Source organism: Mobula birostris, chromosome 18 (assembly GCF_030028105.1).
Source record: "Mobula birostris isolate sMobBir1 chromosome 18, sMobBir1.hap1, whole genome shotgun sequence".
Classification (NCBI taxonomy): Eukaryota; Metazoa; Chordata; class Chondrichthyes; order Myliobatiformes; family Myliobatidae; genus Mobula; species Mobula birostris.
This window is the reverse complement of record NC_092387.1, coordinates 51712540-51736347: the sequence shown is the minus strand read 5'-3', so window position 1 is coordinate 51736347 and position 23808 is coordinate 51712540. Positions and strand designations below refer to the sequence as shown.

The 23808-nt window shown below is 41.8% G+C and overlaps 1 protein-coding gene across 7 annotated transcripts in view; it reads right to left on the bottom strand.

The window, feature by feature from the left end:
• Positions 1–23808, bottom strand: part of csgalnact2 (chondroitin sulfate N-acetylgalactosaminyltransferase 2) — a 73769-nt gene that overhangs the window by 32834 nt on the left and 17127 nt on the right. For 5 of the 7 annotated variants that reach the window (XM_072282678.1, XM_072282677.1, XM_072282680.1 and 2 more), the window contains one exon: positions 2912–4363. In XM_072282678.1, the coding sequence (XP_072138779.1) occupies positions 2912–3578 (667 nt within the window). In that variant the 5' untranslated portion in view covers positions 3579–4363. Of the gene's footprint in view, positions 1–2911; positions 4364–4781; positions 4958–6362; positions 6411–23808 lie in introns of those variants that run through there. The other 2 variants (XM_072282679.1, XM_072282683.1) reach the window with 2 other exon arrangements.

Here is a 23808-nt window from a genome sequence, read left to right as displayed (position 1 = left end):
GCCCAAAACTCACTAATTCTAACCAATATATCTTTGGAATGTGAGAGAAAATCAGAGCACCTGGAGGAAACCCACAGGGTCACGGGGAGAATGTACAGGTTCCTTACGGACAGCAGTGGGAATCGAACCCCAGTCTTACAGCTGCCGTTGTAATAGTATTATGTTAACCACTACACTACCATGACACCCCTAGCTAGTGTAGCTACATGAATGAATAAACCAACACTGAACCAACAAGAATCCAAATTAAAGTACTTAAACAATACTTAAACATGTAGGAAAACAAAGCTGGAGATTTGGAATCATTGGTTAAAATAGACTCACGACATAATGGCAGGTAAGATTACCAATGCAAGGCCTGGACTGATAATATATGCGAGAGACTGGCATAGACTGAAAAAGATCAAGATGACAAAGTGCTAAAATACTTACTCAGTTTTCAGGTGGTCTTGGATGCCATAACCTTACAAGGGCTGTAGGACAGAGAGCTAAAGTTGGTACCAATGGAGAAATGCAGCAGAAATACAGTCAGCAAACAAGCGGCAAATGCATGAAAGGCAACAGAGATTTGCATTTGACAAATCTTGAGAAAGTTCTGATAGATGCCAGAATAGTCAGCATTTAACCCATATTTTTGGTGTGTATGAGGGTTCAGTAGCTTTATAGAAGATACTACAGTACAGAATTGGACAGACTATTCAGCCCATGATGTTCTTACAATCTTGATGCCAATTTATATAAAATGGACTCCTCCTGTGTTTCATCCATTTCTCTCCATTCCATTCATATTTGAGCGTCTATTTTTAAGGATGGTGCTGGAGCAAAGTTTCATCGATGTGGCTTGTGGATTCTCATTCACGTTTATGATGTGTTCTGGTTTCTGGTTGCTCTTTTTTTGTTGCTAGTTTAGACTGCTTTGAATTGGGGTGTGCTACAGATAATAAACATTGAGCTGAACTAAACTATGCCTTTTGATTTTGTGTCTTATATCCTGTGTTTCACTTGTTTTCCTAGTGCCGTTTGCATGATATTTTTGCATGTGGGGGCGGGGTTTAATGTTTAACGGATTTCATGGTTCTTCTTTGTTTTGTGGTTGTCTGTTAGGAACACTAATCTCAGAGTTGTATCCTGGTAATAAATGTACTTTGAATCCTTGAATTAGCTTGTTAAATTCTATCAAACAGCCTGCTTCCACTGCTACCCTTAGCAATGTATTCCTAGCACCTACCACTGTGTAAAATACTACCCCTCACAACATTTTTAAACCATCCATCCCCACCCCTTAACCTTAAAAGCTTGTCCTCTTGGTGTTTGACATTTCTACCCTGGGGAAAGACAATTCTAACCTAACTATACCTCTCATAATTTTAAAAATCCTCAGACTCCCTAGGGACAACAACCCCAAGTTTGTCTAACCTTTTAACTCATACCCTCAAATCCAGACAGCATCCTGGTAAACTCTTCTGCACCCTTTCCACAACCTACACATCTTTCCTATAACAGGGTAGCTAGAACTACATACAATACTCAATGCCCGATCTGACTAAAGGTTATTTAAATACCTCCTCACCCCCATAACTGATGATATGCACTGGAGTTTATAGGCAAAGTAAGTCATCATAACTGGCTAATTAAAAGAATTAGATGTTGCACATTGCAAACATGTTTGAGACGAGTTGAGAAGCAAGATCCAGGGCACGCAGTAAATGCGGAAGTCACACATTTTACCGTTTATTATATCCGTTAAACTTTTTTAAATAAAACTGTGGTATGTTGAACATGTCAAAATCCTACAGTAAAAAAATTTATTGGGAAATTAATCTCTTTGTGGTGATTTTGAAAGGAATGTTTAATCAGACAAAACACATTGAAATTCTTTGATTCTTGACATTCGTTCTAACTACAAGAACAGGGACTCTGGTTTATTCACCTAAACGACAACACCTGCCTACTCAGTTTTACTTCAGAAAGCCCATACTTCCATGGTTGAATTTTACATGGATAATACCTTGCCTTAAGAAGGAGGCAAAGTGATGTCAAGTGAAGGCAGTATGCATTTTTTTTGTTTATATAAAATATTTAAGACAATTTCTAGTCTTTTAGCTGAAGGCAATAGACCTTGCAAATTCCCTAGATAACACACAAGCCTCGTTGCAAGTTGAGAACTACACAGGAAATTGTGGGTTCAAAACCCATTTCAGAAACTCAAACACAAAAATCTAGGCAGAAACGTTTATCCAGTATAGAGAGCTGCAGCACCAGTGGAGATGTGATGTTAAACTAAATCCCTGCCCGAGTGAATATTAGAGATCCTAATGCATTCTTTTCAATAAACTCCAGTGTTCTTCATTATTTACCTCTGAATCAAAACACTGAAAATAGATTATCTGGTTATTATTTCACTGCAGTTACTGAGATCACAAGCATGTCTAAATTGGTAGCCATTTTTAATTCACTGAAATAGTGACACATTTTACAAGTACTGAAATTGGTTATAAAGTATGTTTCAGGGCAGAGAACGGCTACCATCCATCCAGTTCATGAATGTAACTTGTTAAATGCAAGTTTCTCCTTGACTTTCTTAACTGCATGTTAAAACAAAGAGAAATCAAAAATTGCAGATGCTGAAGATCCAGAATAAAAACAGGAAATGCAGTAAAACTTCAGCAGCTCAGGTAGCATCTCTGGAAACAGAAATAAGCAAAAATTTCGGATCCAAAACTCCTCATTAAAATTCAGAAAGAGGGATACAAGTTACTCTAGGTATCAGCGAAAGTGGGTAGGGCAATGGACAGAAGAAAGGGGATTTCTCTCTGAAGATACTATAAAATGGTAGTTACAATACAGATTAAGCTTTATATGATATAAAGTGCTGATGTGTAGTCTGTATAATATATCAAAAATACTGCACCTTCTACAAAATCATTCTCGCTGTAGGTATGCTTCTGTGTTCGACTATCCTGTTCATCATCATCATCATTAGCCTCCTCTTCCTCAGGGTTATTTAGCACCTCCAGGCCAGCTTCAATAGCCTCAGCAAAGTCATCCCTGCGATCTTTCCTCACCACTTTCTCCTCAGGGTGCCGGGTCAGGCCCATCTCCAGCTGGTACACTTTATTCAAAGTAAAGCTTTCAAAAGGCACCACAGCATACTCACTGGGCACCCGGGCACCCATGCTAACCTCAGCCTTGTCAATCTGAGAGTGCAGGAATTCCAGCAGATCGTTGGGCAGGTTCTCTTTGCTGCTCTGTGCTCCTCCCATGTTTTGAGATGGACCCTTTTTCTCTTGTACGTTTTTCAGCTTCTCACTCATTTCCTGCAGCTCCTTCTTCAGCTGGGTGATCTGCCGTTTGAGGCTTGCGGCACGAGTCAGGTAATGTTCCTCCTGTTCCTGAAGGAGAGCCTGATAGTACTCTTTACCATACTGTTTGCCTGGAACACCGAGGAGGAGTGCATCGTTATCTGGCCGAGGGGTGCATTCCAACAGGTATAGTAGGGAGATGAGACTGAAGAATAGAGCGAGGCCAAGCAGCAGACGCCTCGTCCAAACTTTGATCAGAAGGCTTCGGCGAGGCATTACTTCAAGAATTATGGCACACTATTGTAAAGATCATTCCAGTCTATCTAGCTTCAAGATATCCATGGAGAAATTTAAGGTACACAATGCAGTGGATCCAATTCTGTTTCCTCCAAGTTAACAACAGTAGATGAGTCGAAGGCCTGTTCTCACTGGTTGAGCAGTATGATGAATAAAAGAGTTAAGGCCTGTTCTCACTGGTTGGGCAGATTTAAGGCCTGTTCTCACTGGTTGGGCAGTATGATGAATAAAAGAGTTTTCAGCCAACTAGAATTCAGATGATTTAACAGTGCTTCAGTACAAATTAATCGTGGTTTATCTCTGTTCTGAAATGGGCTTGCAGTCCATTCCCAGTGAGGTCCTTTTTGGAAGCTGATGAATTTTCAAGGGCTGACGCCAGTTCTGTTTCATTGGCATTAAACCTATAGCCTATCTGCTTGAAGTTGAAGGCAGCAATTTCCAGTGAAGTTGGGCGCCCATCAGGCTTCATGCAGGCAAAGCAAAGCTTAAAGGATAACTATTGATCAAGAACAGGCTACTGAGTAGTTTAATGCAACAATTAAGTCAGAGCAAACTATGGTTTGTAAAGCAGCAAAAGCCTACTGAAAACACTTAATAGTTTCAGTTCACCAGATGCCATTATGACGAAAATATAAAGAACTTCAGAGTGTTCATCAAACCACGTTGATTCTTCCATTAATTATTCTCAATATCACAGTAGGGTGTTGCTGGCTGTCTTTACCCCGGATTTAGTTTCAGGCTCAACATGAATTATTGCCTGTCTCCTAAAAAGGACAGAGAAGAAAAAATAGGTTTAAGCATAAATTAGGTAGAGAAAGTTCTCTGAAGTATAGAAAATAACACGCACAATTTGACCACCTTTAATAACTCAGTAACACTTAACTAACAAACAATTCTATTTAGAGACTTTTAGAGATTTAAGGATCAGTAGCATACTTTGACAAAGTAGATGCAAGATAAGAATAATCAGCATTTATACAACCTTAATACCCTTAATATGCCAAGTATTAGAAAGCGCTTCATTATAGAGTAATCACACAAACTTTGACTCAGAACCATTTAGAAAGGTTAGGATTGGTGGTCATGTTTTTAAATTTTAGTGATACAGCACGGTAACAGGACCTTCCAGCCCAATGAGCTTGTGCCACCCAATTACACCATGTGACCAATTAACCCACTAACCTGCATTTCCTTGGAATGCGGGAAGAAACTGGAGCAGGTGGAGGAAATGCACATGGTCATGGAGAAGACATACCAACTCCTCACAGACAGCAATGGTGATTGAACCAAGGTTGCTGATGCTGTAATAGCATTGCATTATCCGCTACATTACCATGCCCCTGCTGATTTGGAGTCACCTGGAGGGGAGACAGGAAGGGGCTTAAGAGGCTAGACTACTGAATGCATGACCCTAATGGTGTAGTAATGGAAATCAGGGATGCACAATAGATCAGAGTTGGTGGATTGGTGGATCATAGATATGATCATAGATATCTTAATGAGATCCGGATAAAGAGGTAAGGAGGGACAAAGCTATGGAGAAATTTGAGCATAGGATCAAAACCAAGAACTGAGGGATCCATGTTCTAACTTCTGGAAAACATTATCGTTTACAAGCAAAAACAATCATTATTGGAATGAAACATTTTCATAATATACCTACAGCAACAGGAATAGCATCAATAAAACGCAAAGTTTGTAGAATACTGATTTGTAAGAGACTTGTACGATACTGTTAAATTATGGACAAATCTAAGCAGGCAGATATATAATGAACTGTCCGATTGCACAGGATATCCTGATAGACTCCAGTCTGTACACAACAAGATGAGTTTAAATGCCAGAATCCAAAGCAAAAGCATATACCAGAAGAGGTTTCAACTTTAACTATTTATCCTGTATTGAACAAAATTTTTGACAAGATTTTATTTGCTGAGGCAAGTTAGATTTTCTCCTTCAAGTTTACTTCTAAGCAAACAAATTCCTCCATTCACAAGGTATACCCAAACCTACAAACATCTGAAAAGACTGGAGCTCATCCTGCATACTGACATCAGACTCATAGGGTGAACTTAAATCATCGTCCTACTATAGTCATGTGAAGGTCAGCAATCAGTTAGGAAATGCAGCTACAAACTCCAACATCTCAGTCTCAATCATGGTTTTGCAGCTTGAACAACAATGTTCCTGCTTATTCATTCCTGTTTTTTTTAACCTAGTAATGCCTTAGTTTTGCAATCCAGGGCTGACAGGACAAAGTATCCTCGTATTAATAGTAGAAACAAGTTCAAGATATGAACAGTGAAGAACTTCATCCCATCAAGTCGGGATGTTAAGTTGAAGTTGTACAAGATGCTAGTGAGGCCTAATTTGGTGAATTGTGTACATATATGGTCACTTACCTATAGGAAAGATATCAATATGATTGAAAGAATGCAGAGAAAATTTACAAGGCTGTTGTAAGGACTTGAGGACCTGAGTTGTAGGAAAAGGTTGACTAGGTTAGGACTTCCCTGGAGCATAGGAGAATGAGGGGGGATTTGACAGAGCCATACAAAATCATGGGATAAGTTTTCTCCACTGAGGTTGAGTGAGACTAGAACCTTAACCTATAATAGGTTAAGGGTGAAAGGTGAAATATTTAAGGGGAACATGAGGAGGAACTTCTTCACTCAGAGGGTGGTGACAGTGTGAAACAAGCTACCAGCTAAAGTGGTGAATATGGGTTAAATTTCAATATTTAAAATAAGTTTGGATAAGTACCTGGATAGGAGGGGTCCAGGTGCAAGGTAACTAGACTCAGCAGAATAATAGCAACACACATCAAAGTTGCTGGTGAACGCAGCAGGCCAGACAGCATCTGTAGGAAGAGGTGCAGTCGACGTTTCAGGCCGAGATCCTTCATCAAGACTAACTGAAGGAAGAGTGAGTAAGGGATTTGAAAGTTGGAGGGGGAGTGGGAGATCCAAAATGATAGGAGAAGACAGGAGGGGGAGGGATAGAGCCAAGAGCTGGACAAGTGAAAGGCAAAAGGGGATACGAGAGGATCATGGGACAGGAGGTCCGGGAAGAAAGACAGGGGCGGGGGGACCCAGGGGATGGGCAAGAGGTATATTCAGAGGAACAGAGGGAGAAAAAGGAGAGTGAGGGAAAGAATGTGTGCATCAAAATAAGTAACAGATGGGGTACGAGGGGGACGTGGGGCCTTAGCGGAAGTTAGAGAAGTCGATGTTCATGCCATCAGGTTGGAGGCTACCCAGACGGAATATAAGGTGTTGTTCCTCCAACCTGAGTGTGGCTTCATCTTTACAGTAGAGGAGGCCGTGGATAGACATGTCAGAATGGGAATGGGATGTGGAATTAAAATGTGTGGCCACTGGGAGATCCTGCTTTCTCTGGCGGACAGAGCGTAGATGTTCAGCAAAGCGGTCTCCCAGTCTGCGTCCGGTCTCGCCAATATATAAAAGGCCACATCGAGAGCACCGGATGCAGTATATCACCCCAGTCCACTCACAGGTGAAGTGTTGCCTCACCTGGAAGGACTGCTTGGGGCCCTGAATGGTGGTAAGGGAGGAAGTATAAGGGCATGTGTAGCACTTGTTCCGCTTACACGGATAAGTGCCAGGAGAGAGATCAGTGGGGAGGGATGGGGGGGACGAATGGACAAGGGAGTTGCGTAAGGAGCGATCCCTGCAGAATGCGGGGGGGGGGGGGAGGGAAAGATGTGCTTAGTGGTGGGATCCCGTTGGAGGTGGCGGAAGTTACGGAGAATAATATGTTGGACCCAGAGGCTGGTGGGGTGGTAGGTGGGGACCAGGGGAACCCTATTCCTAGTGGGGTGGTGGGAGGATGGAGTGAGAGCAGATGTACGTGAAATGGGGCAGATGCGTTTAAGAGCAGAGTTGATAGTGGAGGAAGAGAAGCCCCTTTCTTTAAAAAAGGAAGACATCTCCCTCGTCCTAGAATGAAAAGCCTCATCCTGAGAGCAGATGCGGTGGAGATAGAGGAATTGCGAGAAGGGGATGGCGTTTTTGCAAGAGACAGGGTGAGAAGAGGAATAGTCCAGATAGCTGTGAGAGTCAGTAGGATTATAGTAGACACCAGTGGATAAGCTGTCTCCAGAGACAGAGACAGAAAGATCTAGAAAGGGGAGGGAGGTGTCGGAAATGGACCAGGTAAACTTGAGTCCATTCGTCCCCCCCATCCCTCCCCACTGATCTCCCTCCTGGCACTTATCCGTGTAAGCGGAACAAGTGCTACACATGCCCTTACACTTCCTCCCTTACCACCATTCAGGGCCCCAAACAGTCCTTCCAGGTGAGGCAACACTTCACCTGTGAGTCGACTGGGGTGATATACTGCGTCCGATGCTCCCGATGTGGCCTTTTATATATTGGCGAGACCCGACGTAGACTGGGAGACCGCTTTGCTGAACATCTACGCTCTGTCCGCCAGAGAAAGCAGGATCTCCCAGTGGCCACACATTTTAATTCCACATCCCATTCCCATTCTGACATGTCTATCCATGGCCTCCTCTACTGTAAAGATGAAGCCACACTCAGGTTGGACGAACAACACCTTATATTCCATCTGGGTAGCCTCCAACCTGATGGCATGAACATCGACTTCTCTAACTTCCGCTAAGGCCCCACTTCCCCCTCGTACCCCATCTGTTACTTATTTTTATGCACACATTCTTTCTCTCACTCTCCTTTTTCTTCCTCTGTCCCTCTGAATATACCTCTTGCCCATCCTCTGGGTCCCCCCCCCTTGTCTTTCTTCCCGGACCTCCTGTCCCATGATCCTCTCGTATCCCCTTTTGCCTATCACCTGTCCAGCTCTTGGCTCTATCCCTCCCCCTCCTGTCTTCTCCTATCATTATGGATCTCCCCCTCCCCCTCCAACTTTCAAATCCCTTACTCACTCTTCCTTCAGTTAGTCCTGACGAAGGGTCTCGGCCTGAAACGTCGACTGCACCTCTTCCTACAGATGCTGCCTGGCCTGCTGCGTTCACCAGCAACTTTGATGTGTGTTGCTTGAATTTCCAGCATCTGCAGAATTCCTGTTGTCAGCAGAATAATAGTTTGGCTCAAACCAGATGGGCTGAAGGACTTTTTTTTCTGTAGTATGACTCTAAGACTATAACACCATATGATGAGAAGAGATAGATTTGTACCTTAATTTCATCAATACAACTTGTCTGTACCTTTTAATATTTTTGCCCAACAAAAATCAATCAATTTCAAAAATTTTAAATTGACCTCAGATTCATCTTTGGTCTACATTCTTTCATATCTCCATTAGCCTTGTATGAAGGTATAGTTTCTAAATAAACTTTCACTGATAAAGGTTAAGCTATTTTGTTGCAGAGACCTCCAAAGAAACTTCTCGATCTGGTACACGTGCAAATAGATGTCCCAAAAGTTTTGGGTATCACTGTTTGAAGAGAAGCAGACTCAAATACCAACAGGCACTTAGGAAAAGGATGAAGTATAGACAAAAGGACTACTGTGTGAACCACAGTTAACTGAATGTACTCTAGATTGAAAGCAAATTTATGGTAATAAAGAGTATAGATTTTTAAAAAAATGACTCACAGCAAATAGCTCAATTTTTTCCTCCCAATCTTTTAAAAGGTTTGCTGATATTAATCATTGTAAGTTTAAGTTTCACTTTGTAGTAGCAAACAGCAAGTGATTCAAATCTGTTTATTTCAACTGACAAGAATACAAGAATTGGTCTGTTGGTGTTTTCCTTCCTGTCAAAGATCTGAATTTTTTTTTTAAATTACTTCCTTTTTTTGCACAAAAAGAGCTGATTGGCATCCAAGGACTTCCCCTATATATTAAGAGCAAGAACTGAAATGGAATACAAGAACTAAATATCTGTAGTTTTTAAAAAATCATACCACTGTAAACTCCAAAGTAATGTTTCATAAGGCAATAATTCTGTGAATTTATGTTATAACTAGACTTAAGCATATTATCAACACAGAAACTTGTACGGTACAATATGGGTAACACACACAAAATGCTGATAGAACTTTAGCGATAGTGTTTCGGCCCGAAATATGAACTGTTTATTTCCCTCCATAAGTGGTGCCTACCTGTCAAGTTCCTCCAGCGTTTTGTGTGCGTTGCGCAAGATTTCCAACATCTGCAGAATCTCTTCTGAGTACTCTGCCTTTATTTCAGATAGGAGATAAACCACTGCCTGTGGTATCTTCAATTTAAAACAAAAGCTATGTCCTAACACACACTCCCTTATAAAACCTACTGCTTATATTTTTGGAAGTTACTGTGAAAGGGCTGTCACATCTTCCAACCTAACAGCCATAACATTTCATTCCAGAAGCACATACAGTAATGCAAAATACTATATAAAAAGAGTTTATATAACATTATGCATTGCTGAATGTGCAAAAAACTGTAATGATATAGGAGGTACCTAATAAAGTGGTCACTGAGTGTATTTCTGTATGTTCACGGTCATCTGCTCCTGCAGCCCATCCACATTAAGATTTAATGTGTTGTGAGTTCAGAGGTGCTCTTCTGCACACCACTGTTGTAATGTGTGGATGTTTGAGATACTGTCACTGTCCTGTCAGCTTGAATTAGTCTGGTCATTCTCCTCTGACCTATCCCATTAACAAGGTGCTTTCATCCATAGAGCTGCCACTCACAATGTTTTTCAAACCATTCTCCGTAAAGTCAAGAGATTGTTGTGTGCGAGGATGCCAGGAGATCACCAGCTTCTGAGGTACTCAAACCACCCCATCTGACACCAAAAATCATTCCACTGTAAACGTCACTTAGATCACATTTCTTCCCTATTCTGATGTTTGGTCTGAACAACAACTGAACCTCTTGACCAGGTCTGCAAACTTTTATGCATTAAGTTGCTTGCCACATGACTGACTGATTAGATATTTGTATTAATGAGCAGGAGTACCTAATAAAGTGGTCACTGAGAGTATAACAAAGGTCTAAGCAATAACTCTACAAGCCACCCTGCTTTGAGTACCTCTAAGTGATTTTATCCCGAAGAGATACTGATCCTATTAAACAGTCCCAGTGATCCCCAGGCCTGCTAGCATTATAAGCTCTGTAATAACATCTTACATTAGGTCGTGTCTTTAATATTGGAAGGCAACTCCTAGCAGTGTTATTCAACAAACTTTAATACTAGGATGGTACTAAGAGGTTTGAAGGAGAGTTGGGATGGGGAGAAGGCGTGCAAACTGCAGAATTTAGGGCCTGAAGGCATGGCCACGAAGGGGGGGGGGGGAGGGGGAAGGAATTAAAATAATCATAAGCAGATGACCATAAAAAGACTGCACTATGCAAAGTGTTGTTAGTGTTCATCTGGTTTGCCAATCTTGTTCTTTCCCAGCAGCTCCATAAAATATCACATTGCATGATGTCCATCATTTCTCTTTCAGATTGCTTCTTCTAGTAAGATTCTGTTCATGAAGTTTTAATGAGAAAATCTGCAGCTCATTATTTTTTTATATACATGAACAAAACAGGGTACTGGTACGTCCTACAAGATCTTTTAAAAATATACTCTAGGTGGTAATTAGCAGCTATAACATCTGGTGGGATTAAATAATTAAAGATATTTCCTGACATAAAGAAAGCACAGAAAAATAAACAAAATAAATGACATCAACAGGAAAATCCAAAGACAAAAATAGTTTTCGAGCTTTTTCCCCCCTCGAAAGTCAGCGGTATATTCAAACTAACCATCATCACTTCAGTAATGCTCTAACTGTATCCTGAGATCTATGCTCAATGTCAGGCCCTTAACTTCTCTCTACAATAATACCCATATATTCTATCTGAAAACTATTGTGCCCACGGTTCTGCTATTCTCACATCCTCACCCACCAGAAGAAGTGTGATCACTTGAATCGAGTATGATGTTCTCTAAAGGGGTTATTCCCTTAATGGAGAATGTCTGGGCATGATTTTATTTAATGTGGGGAAGCTGATACACAGGCAGCCACCACACAGACCTTGACAGATCAGGGTCAGGGTCCAGTGGCATGGCATCCAAGTTAATTGGGGACCCTTCATTACTGCGGCATTCCTCTGCCTTCACTGCCATTGCGATATGCCATCATCTTCTGCCAGCTCCCAACGAGATCTTGGATGGATCACTCTTTGTCTGGACCTCCCCCTGGACCTTGCTGCCACGGGTAAACTACCAGGAGCAAATCTCCAAATGGTAGCACTCCCAGGATCCCAGGAACTCACAAGCCTCTCCACCATGAAATGCCTCACCCACTACTCCTTCGTTCACAGCACTTCCTCGCAAAGATGCAATACCTATTCATTCACCTCTTTCTCTCCCACCATCCAGGGGCCAAACAAAATCCAGGTGAAGGAGCGATACATTTGCACTTGTAGTCTAATGTACTCGGCATTCATTATCTAGCCTCATCTACCACGAAGAAACCAAATGCAGATTGAGTGATCACTTTGTGGAGCATTTGCAATTAGTTTGCATGCTATTTTAATTCTTAATTCCATTCCTATTCCAGTTTGTCTGCAGCTTCCACTTCCTTGGGGATGTCCAATGTAAACTTAGAGGAGTAGCATTTTCTGTCCAGATATCTTATAAAAACAAAAGGTTCTGCAGATGCTGTATACCTTGAGCAATACACACTAAATGCTAGAGGAATCAGTAAGTCACCTAGCACCTATCACCTGCTAGCCTGCACATCCTCCCCTCTCCCCAACTTTGTTTTTACTGTGGTTTCTTCCCCCTTCTTTCCAGTCCTAATGAAAAGATTTCAGCCTGAAAGTTGAACTGTTTATTCCCCTCCATAGATGCTGTCTGACCTGCTGAACTCCTCCAACATTTTATAACATTCCGCAAGGAACATTGTAACTTCCAACTTTGGGTGAAACTGGTCCCTCATTATTTACTATTTTTCTGTCTGTGTCTCTTTCTCACCCATTTCTATAATCACTCACTATTCATGCTCCTTATCACCCGGGTCAGTCATCCATATAGCCTTTTGTTTTACACCTTAGTGCCATATCCAGCTCTACGTCCAAAATTAACACTCCTCCGCTCTTTGCCCAGTTCCGAGAAAGAATCCCTGGCACAAAGTATTAAATGGTTTCTCTTTCCACAGAAGCTCAAAATTCCAAGTTCAAAGTAAAGATATTATCAAAGTACATTTTTGTCACCATATACAGTGCCTATAAAAACTATTCACCCACCTTGGATGTTTTTATGATTTATTGTTTTACAACATTGAACCACACAGGATTTAATTTGGCTTTTTCGACGCTGATCAACAGGAAAAGACTTCCGTGTCAAAGTGAAAACAGATCTCTACAAAGTGTTCTAAAATTAATTACAAATATAAAACACAAAATAATTGATTGCATAAGTATTTAATATGACACGCCAAATCATCACTGGTGGACCAACTGGTTTTGGAAGTCACATAATTAGTTAAATGGAGATCTGCTTTGGGAGACCTGTGTGCAGTCAAAGTGTTTCAATTAACTATAGTAAAAATACACCTGTATCTGGAAGCTCCAACTGCTGGTGAGTTAGTATCCTGCAAAAACTATACCATGAAGACAAGAGAACACCAAGCAATTCTGTGAAAAAGTTATTGAAAATCAGAAGTCAGGAGATGGATATAAGAAAATTTCCAAGTCCCAGTCACTGAATATCCCTTGGAATATAGTTAAGTCAATCATCAAGAAATGGGAAGAATATGGCATAGCTGTAAATCTGCCTAGAGCAGGCCATCCTCAAAAATTGAGTGACTGTGTAAGAAGGGGCCCAGTGAGGGAGGCCACCAAGAGACCCATGACAGCTCTAGAGGAGGTACAAGCTTCAGAGGCTGAAATGGGAGAGACTGCGCATACAACGAACAACGGCAAAGAGAAAGCCACTATTGGAAAAAAAAAATCACATGAAATCTCTGCTAGAGTTTGCCAGAAGGGATATGGGAGGCTCTGAAGTCAGCTGGAAAAAGATTCTATGGTCTGATTAAATCAAAATTGAGCTTTTTGGCCATCAAACTAAATGCTATGTTTGGTGTAAGGCCTGTGAGGTAGAGGATAAAATGAATGCAGCAAAATGCAGGGAAATCCTGGAGGAAAAGCTGATGTAGTCTGCAAAAGAACTGCGACTTGGAAGATTTGTTTTCGAACAAGACAATGACACCAAGCATAAAGCCAAATCTATACAGGAATAGTCTTAAAATAACAAGGTTAATGTCCTGGAGTGGTCGTCAGAGAACTTGTGGCTAGACTCCAAAAGGGATGTTCATTTATGTTCCCCATTCAATCTGACAGGGCTTGAGCAGTTTTGTAAAGAATGGGGAAAGACTGCAGTGTCCAGAAGTGCAAAGCTGATAGAGACTCAAGACTGTAATTGCTGCCAAAGGTGCATCTACTAAATACTGACTGGAAAGGGGTGAATACTAATGCAATCAATTATTTTGTGTTTTATCTTTGTAACTAGTTTAGATCTCTTTGTAGAGATCTGCTTTCACTTTGACACGAAAGAGTCTCTTTCTGTTGATCAGTGTGAAAAAAGCCAAATTAAGTCCACTGTGATTCAATGTTGTAAACCAATAAAACATGAAAACTTCCGGGGGGGGGTGAATACTTCTTATGGGCACTGTACAACCCTGAGATTCATTTTCTTGCATGTATTCACAGTAAATACAAGAAACACAATAGCATCAATGGAAGGCTGCAACCAATAGGACAGTCAAACAACTAACGTGCAACCTGCTTGATTGGCTGAATTCTTTCACCATTTCTGTTTTTTTTCCAAGCTCTTTTTCCAGCTGCTGAAGGACATGTTGTGCATTTTCAACATTTTTCCTTTGAGGTTCACATCAACATAATAATCATTTGTTCATTTCACCCACAAAGATCACTCAGTGTGGTGTGAAACCAAGCTAAGTGACTTCTCAGCACACAAAATCTTCCAGTGTCAGCCATAGCTCAGTGGACCAGTACTCCTACTTCAAAATAAGGTGATAGTATTTAATTTCCACATCAGACTTGAACATACAATGAAGGCTAAGAATGACTACAGTAGGAAGACTACATCAGAGATGTAGCTTATCAAATTAATTTTTACAATCAGTCAACTAATCTGATTTATAGCGTGGATATAAAAAAAGTCAATGGCATTTTACCTACGTCCGGTTCAGTTGTCATCCGTCTACCAATATCAACAAAAAAAGATAATAAAGCCATTGCTATACACAAATTGACTCCCATATAATGAAAGACTACAAATATAGGTTGAGTACTCCTTATCCGAAATGCTTGGAACTGGAAGTGTTTCAGATTTTGGATTTCAGAATATATAACGAGATAGCTTGGGATTGTCATAATTTCCAACTCTGAATTTAAATGTGCTAACGGTAAGCAGTTTTTGTCTTACACTTGTTCATCACAAATATGTACTGACACAGCCAATCAGCATGTTAGGTTTTCATCAGCCACGATCTTAGCAAACTCAATTAATTTCTCTGCTACTTTGTGATAAGTAGATGTTTTATCACCACAAATCTTTTAAAAAATTAATGCCATGCCTTTTCTTAAGTTTCTGCAAACAACCTGCTGAATATTCACAATGACCTTCAATTTTCAGTTCGTTGTGATAGATCTTTGCTTGTTTCATAATCAGCATACCATTAAGCAGCATATGTTCACTATGAAGCTGGCAAATCCACTTTTTCAATACACATTCAAGATGTTCATTTTTCGCTTTATGCAGTGTTTTTCTATTACTTCTGTTCATTACATATGTGAAGCCACTTCTTAGCACTGTCTGATGTATGCATCATTGGGGAACCTTTCCCACGCCTAGTGGAATTTTCCATTTGTGACATCTCGTTAGCGCTCAAAAATATTTTGGACTTCGGAGGTTTTCGAATTTTGGATAAAGGGTACTCAACCTATAGTTTAAAATACTTCAAAGCAATATAATGGAGACATTAGAGATTATGGATGGTGGAATCTATAAACTAGCTGCGGAGGAAATCAGCGTCTATGGAGGCAAGGGGATAGTTGATATATCAAGTCGAGACCCTGCATCAGGACTGGTAAAGAAACAGCAGTGAAGTGCTTGGGTCATCCTGAGGCCACGATATCATCAATGCATGTCTAGTTTTCTTCTTAGTTTGTATCACATTGCAGCAAGCTCATGAATGGTACTGTTGCTGGCCTCATCACTAATCTTTATGGAGGGAAGGAAGTGGATCAGAACGTGACCATTCCACATCAAGACTGATACTGTGAGACCAACACTGAGGAAATGGATTTCAGCATTTCCTCTCAGTGGCCACTTTATTAGGTATACCAGGTCATTAATGCAAATATCTAATTAGCCATCATATGGCAGCAACTCAATGCACAAAAGCATACAGACATGGTCAATAGGTTACGTTGTTGTTCAGAACAAACATCAGAATGGGGAAGAAACGTGACCAAAATGACTGATTGTGAAATGATTTTTGGTGCCAGACGGCTTGGTTTGAGAATCTCAGAAACTGTTGTTCTCCTGGGATTTTCATGCACAACGGTCTCTAAAGTTTATGGAGAATCATGCAAAAAAACAAAAAGAATCCAGTGAACAGCAATTTTGTGGCCCAAAACATCTTGTTAATGAGAGAGATCAGAGAATGGCCAAAGTGGTTCAAGCTAATAGATATGTGACAGTAACTCACATAAGCATGCGTTACAATAGTGGTGTACAGAGGAGCATCTCTGAATGCATAACATGTCGCTAAGTTACAGCAGCAGAAGATCTTACCATGTTCCAATCCCATACCTAATAAAGTGGTCACTGAGTGTGTGTCTATACATACACATACACACACACACACACACACACATTCCAGATAATTGGGACACATTGGAATCAGTACATTTTGGCCCAATTAAGTGTTTGCCCCAATTAGCCAAAATTTCATGGAAATAGTTAAAAGCATAACAAAGACAAATTACCATTTAACTGTGTAACAAATTATGCATTTAAATGAATACAGAACAAATTAGAACACTACCAATATTACTATATTTTTATAAAACTGAGCATTAGTTTTTAATAGTTGTTTACAGAATAATTCATCGCTGCCATGTTCTTTTGATTGACTGTAAATGAACAAAATCAGCAGACACCTAGTACAGATAATGGATTATCTTCTTGCCTTACTGCATAGTCAAAATAAAGACCAAAATGATCAAAAATCATTGCCTTTTGAATCGCTGTCTATCGGCCCATAACACAAGTGTATACAACTGACGTTATTTAAAAACTGTTTGCTTTGTAATGTCTAACAGCCATTTCTGGCACCTTCAAGTCTGAGTGCTTGAAACCACAGTGAGCAAAACAGTTTTGAATTGTTTTACTATTTCTTTCTTGCCAAATATCAGAGACAAAAATCACTGCTTTTTGAACACAAACGCAGGCAACTAATTCTATCTAAAATTCTGATCACTCTATGTACGGTGTAGTGCCTAAGGGCCATGCAAGTGCACACGATTGATGCTATTTACAAACTGTATGACATCAGTCTTCTGCCCAAATTAAGTGGCACAGTGTCCTAAATAAACAAAGCGAATCCTGGCTATTTTAATGATTTAGTTTTTGTTCTTTAAGAGCTGTCCCAAATAAATGGCTATCCTGATTAAACAAAATCTACTGTGTGTATATGTATATACATACACAGATAAACATACCACCATCTGTTCATAGTTCTGATTCCTTGGAATTTAAATTGAAGTGGTGCCCAACTTCTTTCTCATCTCTCCTCTGGCTAGAGGGATGAGAAAGAAACAGAATCTAATTGCATTTAAATGAGGCCTGAATGTAGCTACTTACCTTCCTATACTTATCCCAGTCAAACTTTCCTCATCTTTTTCCTGAAGGCACAGTGTTTGCAACACTGTGTGTCAGACAAAGTGATCAGCAGCACTGGGGCTCCACAGGGGACTGTCTTGTCTTCCTTTCTCTTCACCATTTACACCTCGGACTTCAACTACTGCACAGAGTCTTGCCATCTTCAGAAGTTTTCTGATGACTCTGCCATAGTTGGATGCATCAGCAAGGGAGATGAGGCTGAGTACAGGGCTACAGTAGGAAACTTTGTCACATGGTGTGAGCAGAATTATCTGCAGCTTAATGTGAAAAACACTAAGGAGCTGGTGGTGGACCTGAGGAGGGCTAAGGCACTGGTGACCCCTGTTTCCATCCAGGGGGTCAGTGTGTACATGGTGGAGGATTACAAATACCTGGGGATACGAACTGACAATAAACTGGACTGGTCTAAGAACACTGAGGCTGTCTATAAGAAGGGTCAGAGCCGTCTCTATTTCCTGAGGAGACTGAAGTCCTTTAACATCTGCCGGATGATGCTGAGAATGTTCTACAGGTCTGTGGTGGACAGTGCTATCATGTTTGCTGTTGTGTGCTGGGGCAGCAGGCTGAGGGTAGCAGACACCAACAGAATCAACAAACTCATTCGTAAGGCCAGTGATGTTGTGGGGATGGAACTGGCCTCCCTGACAGTGGTGTCTGAAAAAGAGGATGCTGTCCAAGTTGCATGCCATCTTGGACAATGTCTCCCATCCACTACATAATGTACTGGTTGGGCACAGGAGTACATTCAGCCAGAGACTCATTCCACCGAGATGCAACACTGAGCGTCATAGGAAGTCATTCCTGCCTGTGGCCATCAAACTTTACAACTCCTCCCTTGGAGGGTCAGACACCCTGAGCCAATAGGCTGGTCCTGGACTTATTTCCTGGCATAATTTACATATTATTATTTAATTATTTATGGTTTTATATTGCTATATTTATACTCTATTCTTGGTTGGTGCAACTGTAACAAAACCCAATTTCCCTCGGGATCAATAAAGTATGACTATGACTAATCTCAGAACAACTCCAGTCAACCCAATCAACAAGTTTACTTTACGTACCAATAAATGATACAAGAAAGGTAATCCCAAATAATATGCTTCCTTTGGCTCTTTGAAAAATCCATAGATCCGGCTCATTCCAGGACTGGGTAAAGACAAGGTGAAAATTTTCCCTTCAGTAAGGAAGCTTTTTACTTGGGTAAGACATTAACGCATGGAAAGTGCTGAGTATCTGAAAGTGCTCAAAAAGATACATGTCTTATGGGTTTAAAATCTGGAGCCTGAAAATAAGGTGAGTGGAATTGTAGAGACAAGAAACATTTGGAGAATTAAGAGGATCCGTGAGAGAAACATTTTCCGTAACTATCGTACCATAACGCTCAAATCATTCCTCCGAGATGCAGCACAGAGCGTTATTGGAAGTCATTCCTGCCTGTGGCCATCAAACTTTACAACTTCTCTCTTGGAGGGTCAGACACCCTGCGCCGATAGGCTGGTCCTGGACTTATTTCATAATTTACTGGCATAATTTACATATTACATAGAACACAGAATAGTACACCACAGTACAGGCCCTTCGGCCCACAATGTTGTGCTGACCCTCAAACCCTGCCTCCCATATAAGCTCCCACCTTAGATTCCTCCATATACCTATGTAGTAGTCTCTTCAACTTCCCTAGTGTATCTGCCTCCACCACTGACTCAGGCAGTGCATTCCACGCACCAACCACCCTCTGAGTAAAAAACCTTCCTGTAATATCCCCCTTGAATTTCCCACCCCTTACCTTAAAGCCATGTCCTCTTGTATTGAGCAGTGGTGCCCTGGGGAAGAGGCGCTGGCTATCCACTCTATCTATTCCTCTTATTATCTTGTACACCTCTATCATGTCTCCTCTCATTCTCCTTCTCTCCAAAGAGTAAAGCCCTAGCTCCCTTAATCTCTGATCATAATGCATACTTTCTAAACCAGGCAGCATCCTGGTAAATCTCCTCTGTACCCTTTCCAATGCTTCCACATCCTTCCTATCGTGAGGTGACCAGAACTGGATACAGTACTCCAAGTGTGGCCTAACCAGAGTTTTATAGAACTGCATCATTACATCGCGACTCTTAAACTCTATCCCTCGACTTATGAAAGCTAACACCCCATAAGCTTTCTTAACTACCCTATCCACCTATGAGGCAACTTTCAGGGATCTGTGGACATGTACCCCGAGATCCCTCTGCTCCTCCACACTACCAAGTATCCTGCCATTTACCTTGTACTCTGCCTTGGAGTTTGTCCTTCCAAAGTGTACCACCTCACACTTCTCCGGGTTGAACTCCATCTGCCACTTCTCAGCCTACTCCTGCATCCTATCAATGTCTCTCTGCAACCTTTGACAATCCTCTACACTTTCTACAACATCACCAACCTTTGTGTCGTCTGCAAACTTGCCAACCCACCCTTCTACCCCGACATCCAGGTCGTTAATAAAAATCACGAAAAGTAGAGGTCCCAGAACAGATCCTTGTGGGACACCACTAGTCACAATCCTCCAATTTGAATGTACTCCCTCCACCACCACCCTCTGCCTTCTGCAGGCAAGCCAATTCTGAATCCACCTGGTCAAACTTCCCTGGATCCCATGCCTTCTAACTTTCTGAATAAGCCTACCGTGTGGAACCTTGTCAAATGCCTTACTAAAATCCATATAGATCACATCCACTGCACTACCCTCATCTATATGCCTGATCACCTCCTCAAAGAACTCTATCAGGCTTGTTAGACATGATCTGCCCTTCACAAAGCCATGCTGACTGTCCCTGATCAGACCATGATTCTCTAAATGCCTATAGATCCTATCTCTAAGAATCTTTTCCAACAGCTTTCCCACCATAGACGTAAGGCTCACTGGTCTATAATTACCCGGACTATCTCTACTACCATTTTTTGAACAAGGGAACAACATTCGACTCCCTCCAATCCTCCGGTACCATTCCGTGGACAACGAGGACATAAAGATCCTAGCCAGAGGCTCAGCAATCTCTTCTCTCGCCTCGTGGAGCAGCCTGGGGAATATTCCGTCAGACCCCGGGGACTTATCTGTCCTAATATATTTTAACAACTCCAACACCTCCTCTCCCTTAATATCAACATGCTCCAGAACATCAACCTCACTCATATTGTCCTCACCATCATCAAGTTCCCTCTCATTGGTGAATACCGAAGAGAAGTATTCATTGAGGACCTTGCTCACTTCCACAGCCTCCAGGCACATCTTCCCACTTTTACCTCTAATCGGTCCTACCTTCACTCCTGTCATCCTTTTTTTCCTTCACATAATTGAAGAATGCCTTGGGGTTTTCCTTTACCCTACTCGCCAAGGCCTTCTCATGCCCCCTTCTTGCTCTTCTCAGCCCCTTCTTAAGCTCCTTTCTTGCTTCCCTATATTCCTCAATAGACCTATCTGATCCTTGCTTCCTAAACCTCATGTATGCTGCCTTCTTCCACCTGACTAGATTTTCCACCTCACTTGTCACCCCATGGTTCCTTCACCCTACCATTCTTTATCTTCCTCACCGGGACAAATTTATCCCTAAAGATCTCTAAACATCGACCACATGTCCATAGTACATTTCCCTTCAAAAACATCATCCCAATTCACACCCGCAAGTTCTAGCCTTATAGCCTCATAATTTGCCTTTCCCCAATTAAAAATTTTCCTGTCCTCTTTGATTCTATCCTTTTCCATGATAATTATAAAGGCCAGGGAGCGGTGGTCATTGTCCCTCAGATGCTCACCCACTGAGAGATCTGTGACCTGATCCGGTTCATTACCTAGTACTAGATCTAGTATGGCATTCCCCCTGGTCGGCCTGTCCACATACTGTGACAGGAATCCATCCTGGACACACTTAACAAACTCTGCCCCATCTAAACCCTTGGAACTAATCAGGTGCCAATCAATATTAGGGAAGGTAAAGTCACCCATGATAACAACCCTGTTATTTTTGCACCTTTCCAAAATCTGCCTCCCAATCTGCTCCTCTGTATCTCTGCTGCTACCAGGGGGCCTATAGAATACCCCCAGTAGGGTAACTGCTCCCTTCCTGATCCTGACTACCACCCATATTGACTCAAAAGAGGATCCTGCTACATTACCCACCTTTTCTGTAGCTGTAACAGTATCCCTGACCAGTAATGCCACCCCTCCTCCCCTTTTTCCGCCTTCTCTATCTCTTTTAAAGCACTGAAATCCAGGAATATTGAGAATCCATTCCTGCCCTGGTGCCAGCCAAGTCTCTGTAATGGCCACTACATCATAATTCCATGTATGTATCCAAGCTCTCAGTTCATCACCTTTGTTCCTGATGCTTCTTCCATTGAGGTACACACATTTCAGCCCTTCTACCTTACTGTCTTTACACCGTTTATTCTGCTTCTCTTTCCTCAAACCCTCTCTGTATGTTAGATCTGGCTTTCCTCCATGCACTTCTTTCACTGCTCTATCGCTCTGGGTCCCATCCCCCTCACAACTTAGTTTAAACCCTCCTGTACCATGCTAGCAAACCTACCTGCAAGGATATTGCTCCCCCTCGAGTTCAGGTGTAACCCATCCAATCTGTACAGGTCCCACCTTCCCCAGAAGAGATCCCAATATCTAAAAATCTAAAACCCTGCTCCCTGCACCAACTCCTCAGCCACGCACTCAACTGCCATCTCCTCCAATTCTTACCATCACTGTCACGTAGCACTGGCAGCAATCCTGAGAACGTCACCCTTGAGGTCCTGTTCTTCAGCCTTCTGCCTAATTCCCGAAATTCACACTTCAGGACCTCATCCCTCTTTCTGCCTATGTCGTTGATCCCAACATGTATCACGACTTCTGATTGCTTTCCCTCTCGTACCAGGATGTCGTGCACCCGGTCAGAGACATCCCGGACCCTGGCACCCGGGAGGCAACAAACCATGCGGGTGTCCTTCTCACATCCACAAAATCTCCTGTCTGCTCCCCTGACTATAGAGTCTCCAATGATAACAGCTCTCCTCTTCTCCGTCCCATCCTTCTGAACCACCGGGTCAGACTCAGTGCCGGAGGCCCTGCCACCGTGGCTCACACCTGGTCGGTCGTCCACGCCAACAGTATCTAGGATGGTAAACTTATTATTCAGGGGAATGGCTACAGGGGTGCTCTGCACTACCTGTCTGCTCACCTTCGCTTTTTATCGCTTTTTTTCACCTTCACCTTACTATTTAACTATTTATGGTTCTATTACTATTTATTATTTATGGTGCAACTGTAACGAAAACCAATTTCCCCCGGGATCAATAAAGTATGACTATGACCATGACTATGAAAACCGAAGATAAAATTAGCGCAGTCACAGGGACCAGGTAGAATTTTGCAGAGGTTCTCATAATTGTGTCAGTAGAGACAGCTAGCAATCTTTGAGATTATATCGTAAGGTGATGTCTTGCAACAAAATTACACTCATTTTTTGCAGGGAATATTCTTATACTGTCATGAAGGGAAGGAAAGGTACGGAACATCTGGAGTTCCGCTGGTTAGCGGACGATTTCCCTCCACGCCTCTCTGCTGTAGTGGGGCACCGTGTACGAGGTAAGTTACAGCAGTGGTTTGCCATTGCCTTCTGCTGGGTGAGTTTCCAAAGAGATCACTAGCTCGAAACCCAGCATGGATGGAAAGCGTGCAGGGGAGCCGGCTGGGTTCGAACTTGGGACCTTTCGTCCCGAAGTCCGGCACTGATGCCACTACACCACCAGCCAGGTCACTATCATGAAATCATTTTAAAATACTTGACAAGTTTGTGAAAATATGAATGTAACATCTAATATTTTAAAATTTGGATTTTTTTATATATGCGAAATACTTTAATCTGTTAGCACTATTCCAGAATTCATCATCCTAATTCACTGCTCCTTGTCATCAAACACTGGTCTCTCAGGAGCTATTGCTCAGAGTTTCCATTATTTAAGAAAGACACACTATTTCATGAAGTTCTTTCTAACATGTTTGTTTTGAGTGCACTTACTCTAAAAGTCAAGGCAGCAAACCAAAAATAAAACGTCCATGCCATGGATCTGCAACAGGCTTATTAACTCCTTTGCCTACACAGCCACCTTTATCAGAAGATGAGGTTTAACATCTGAAGTAGAGAAATATACAAGACTGTGTGAAGAGCATGACTCCACTCAGCTATTCCAGCCCAGTATCACACATTTCTAAATTTCAATTTTTAATTCTCTCTCCTCTCCATTTTATAATAAAAAGGCAAAATTC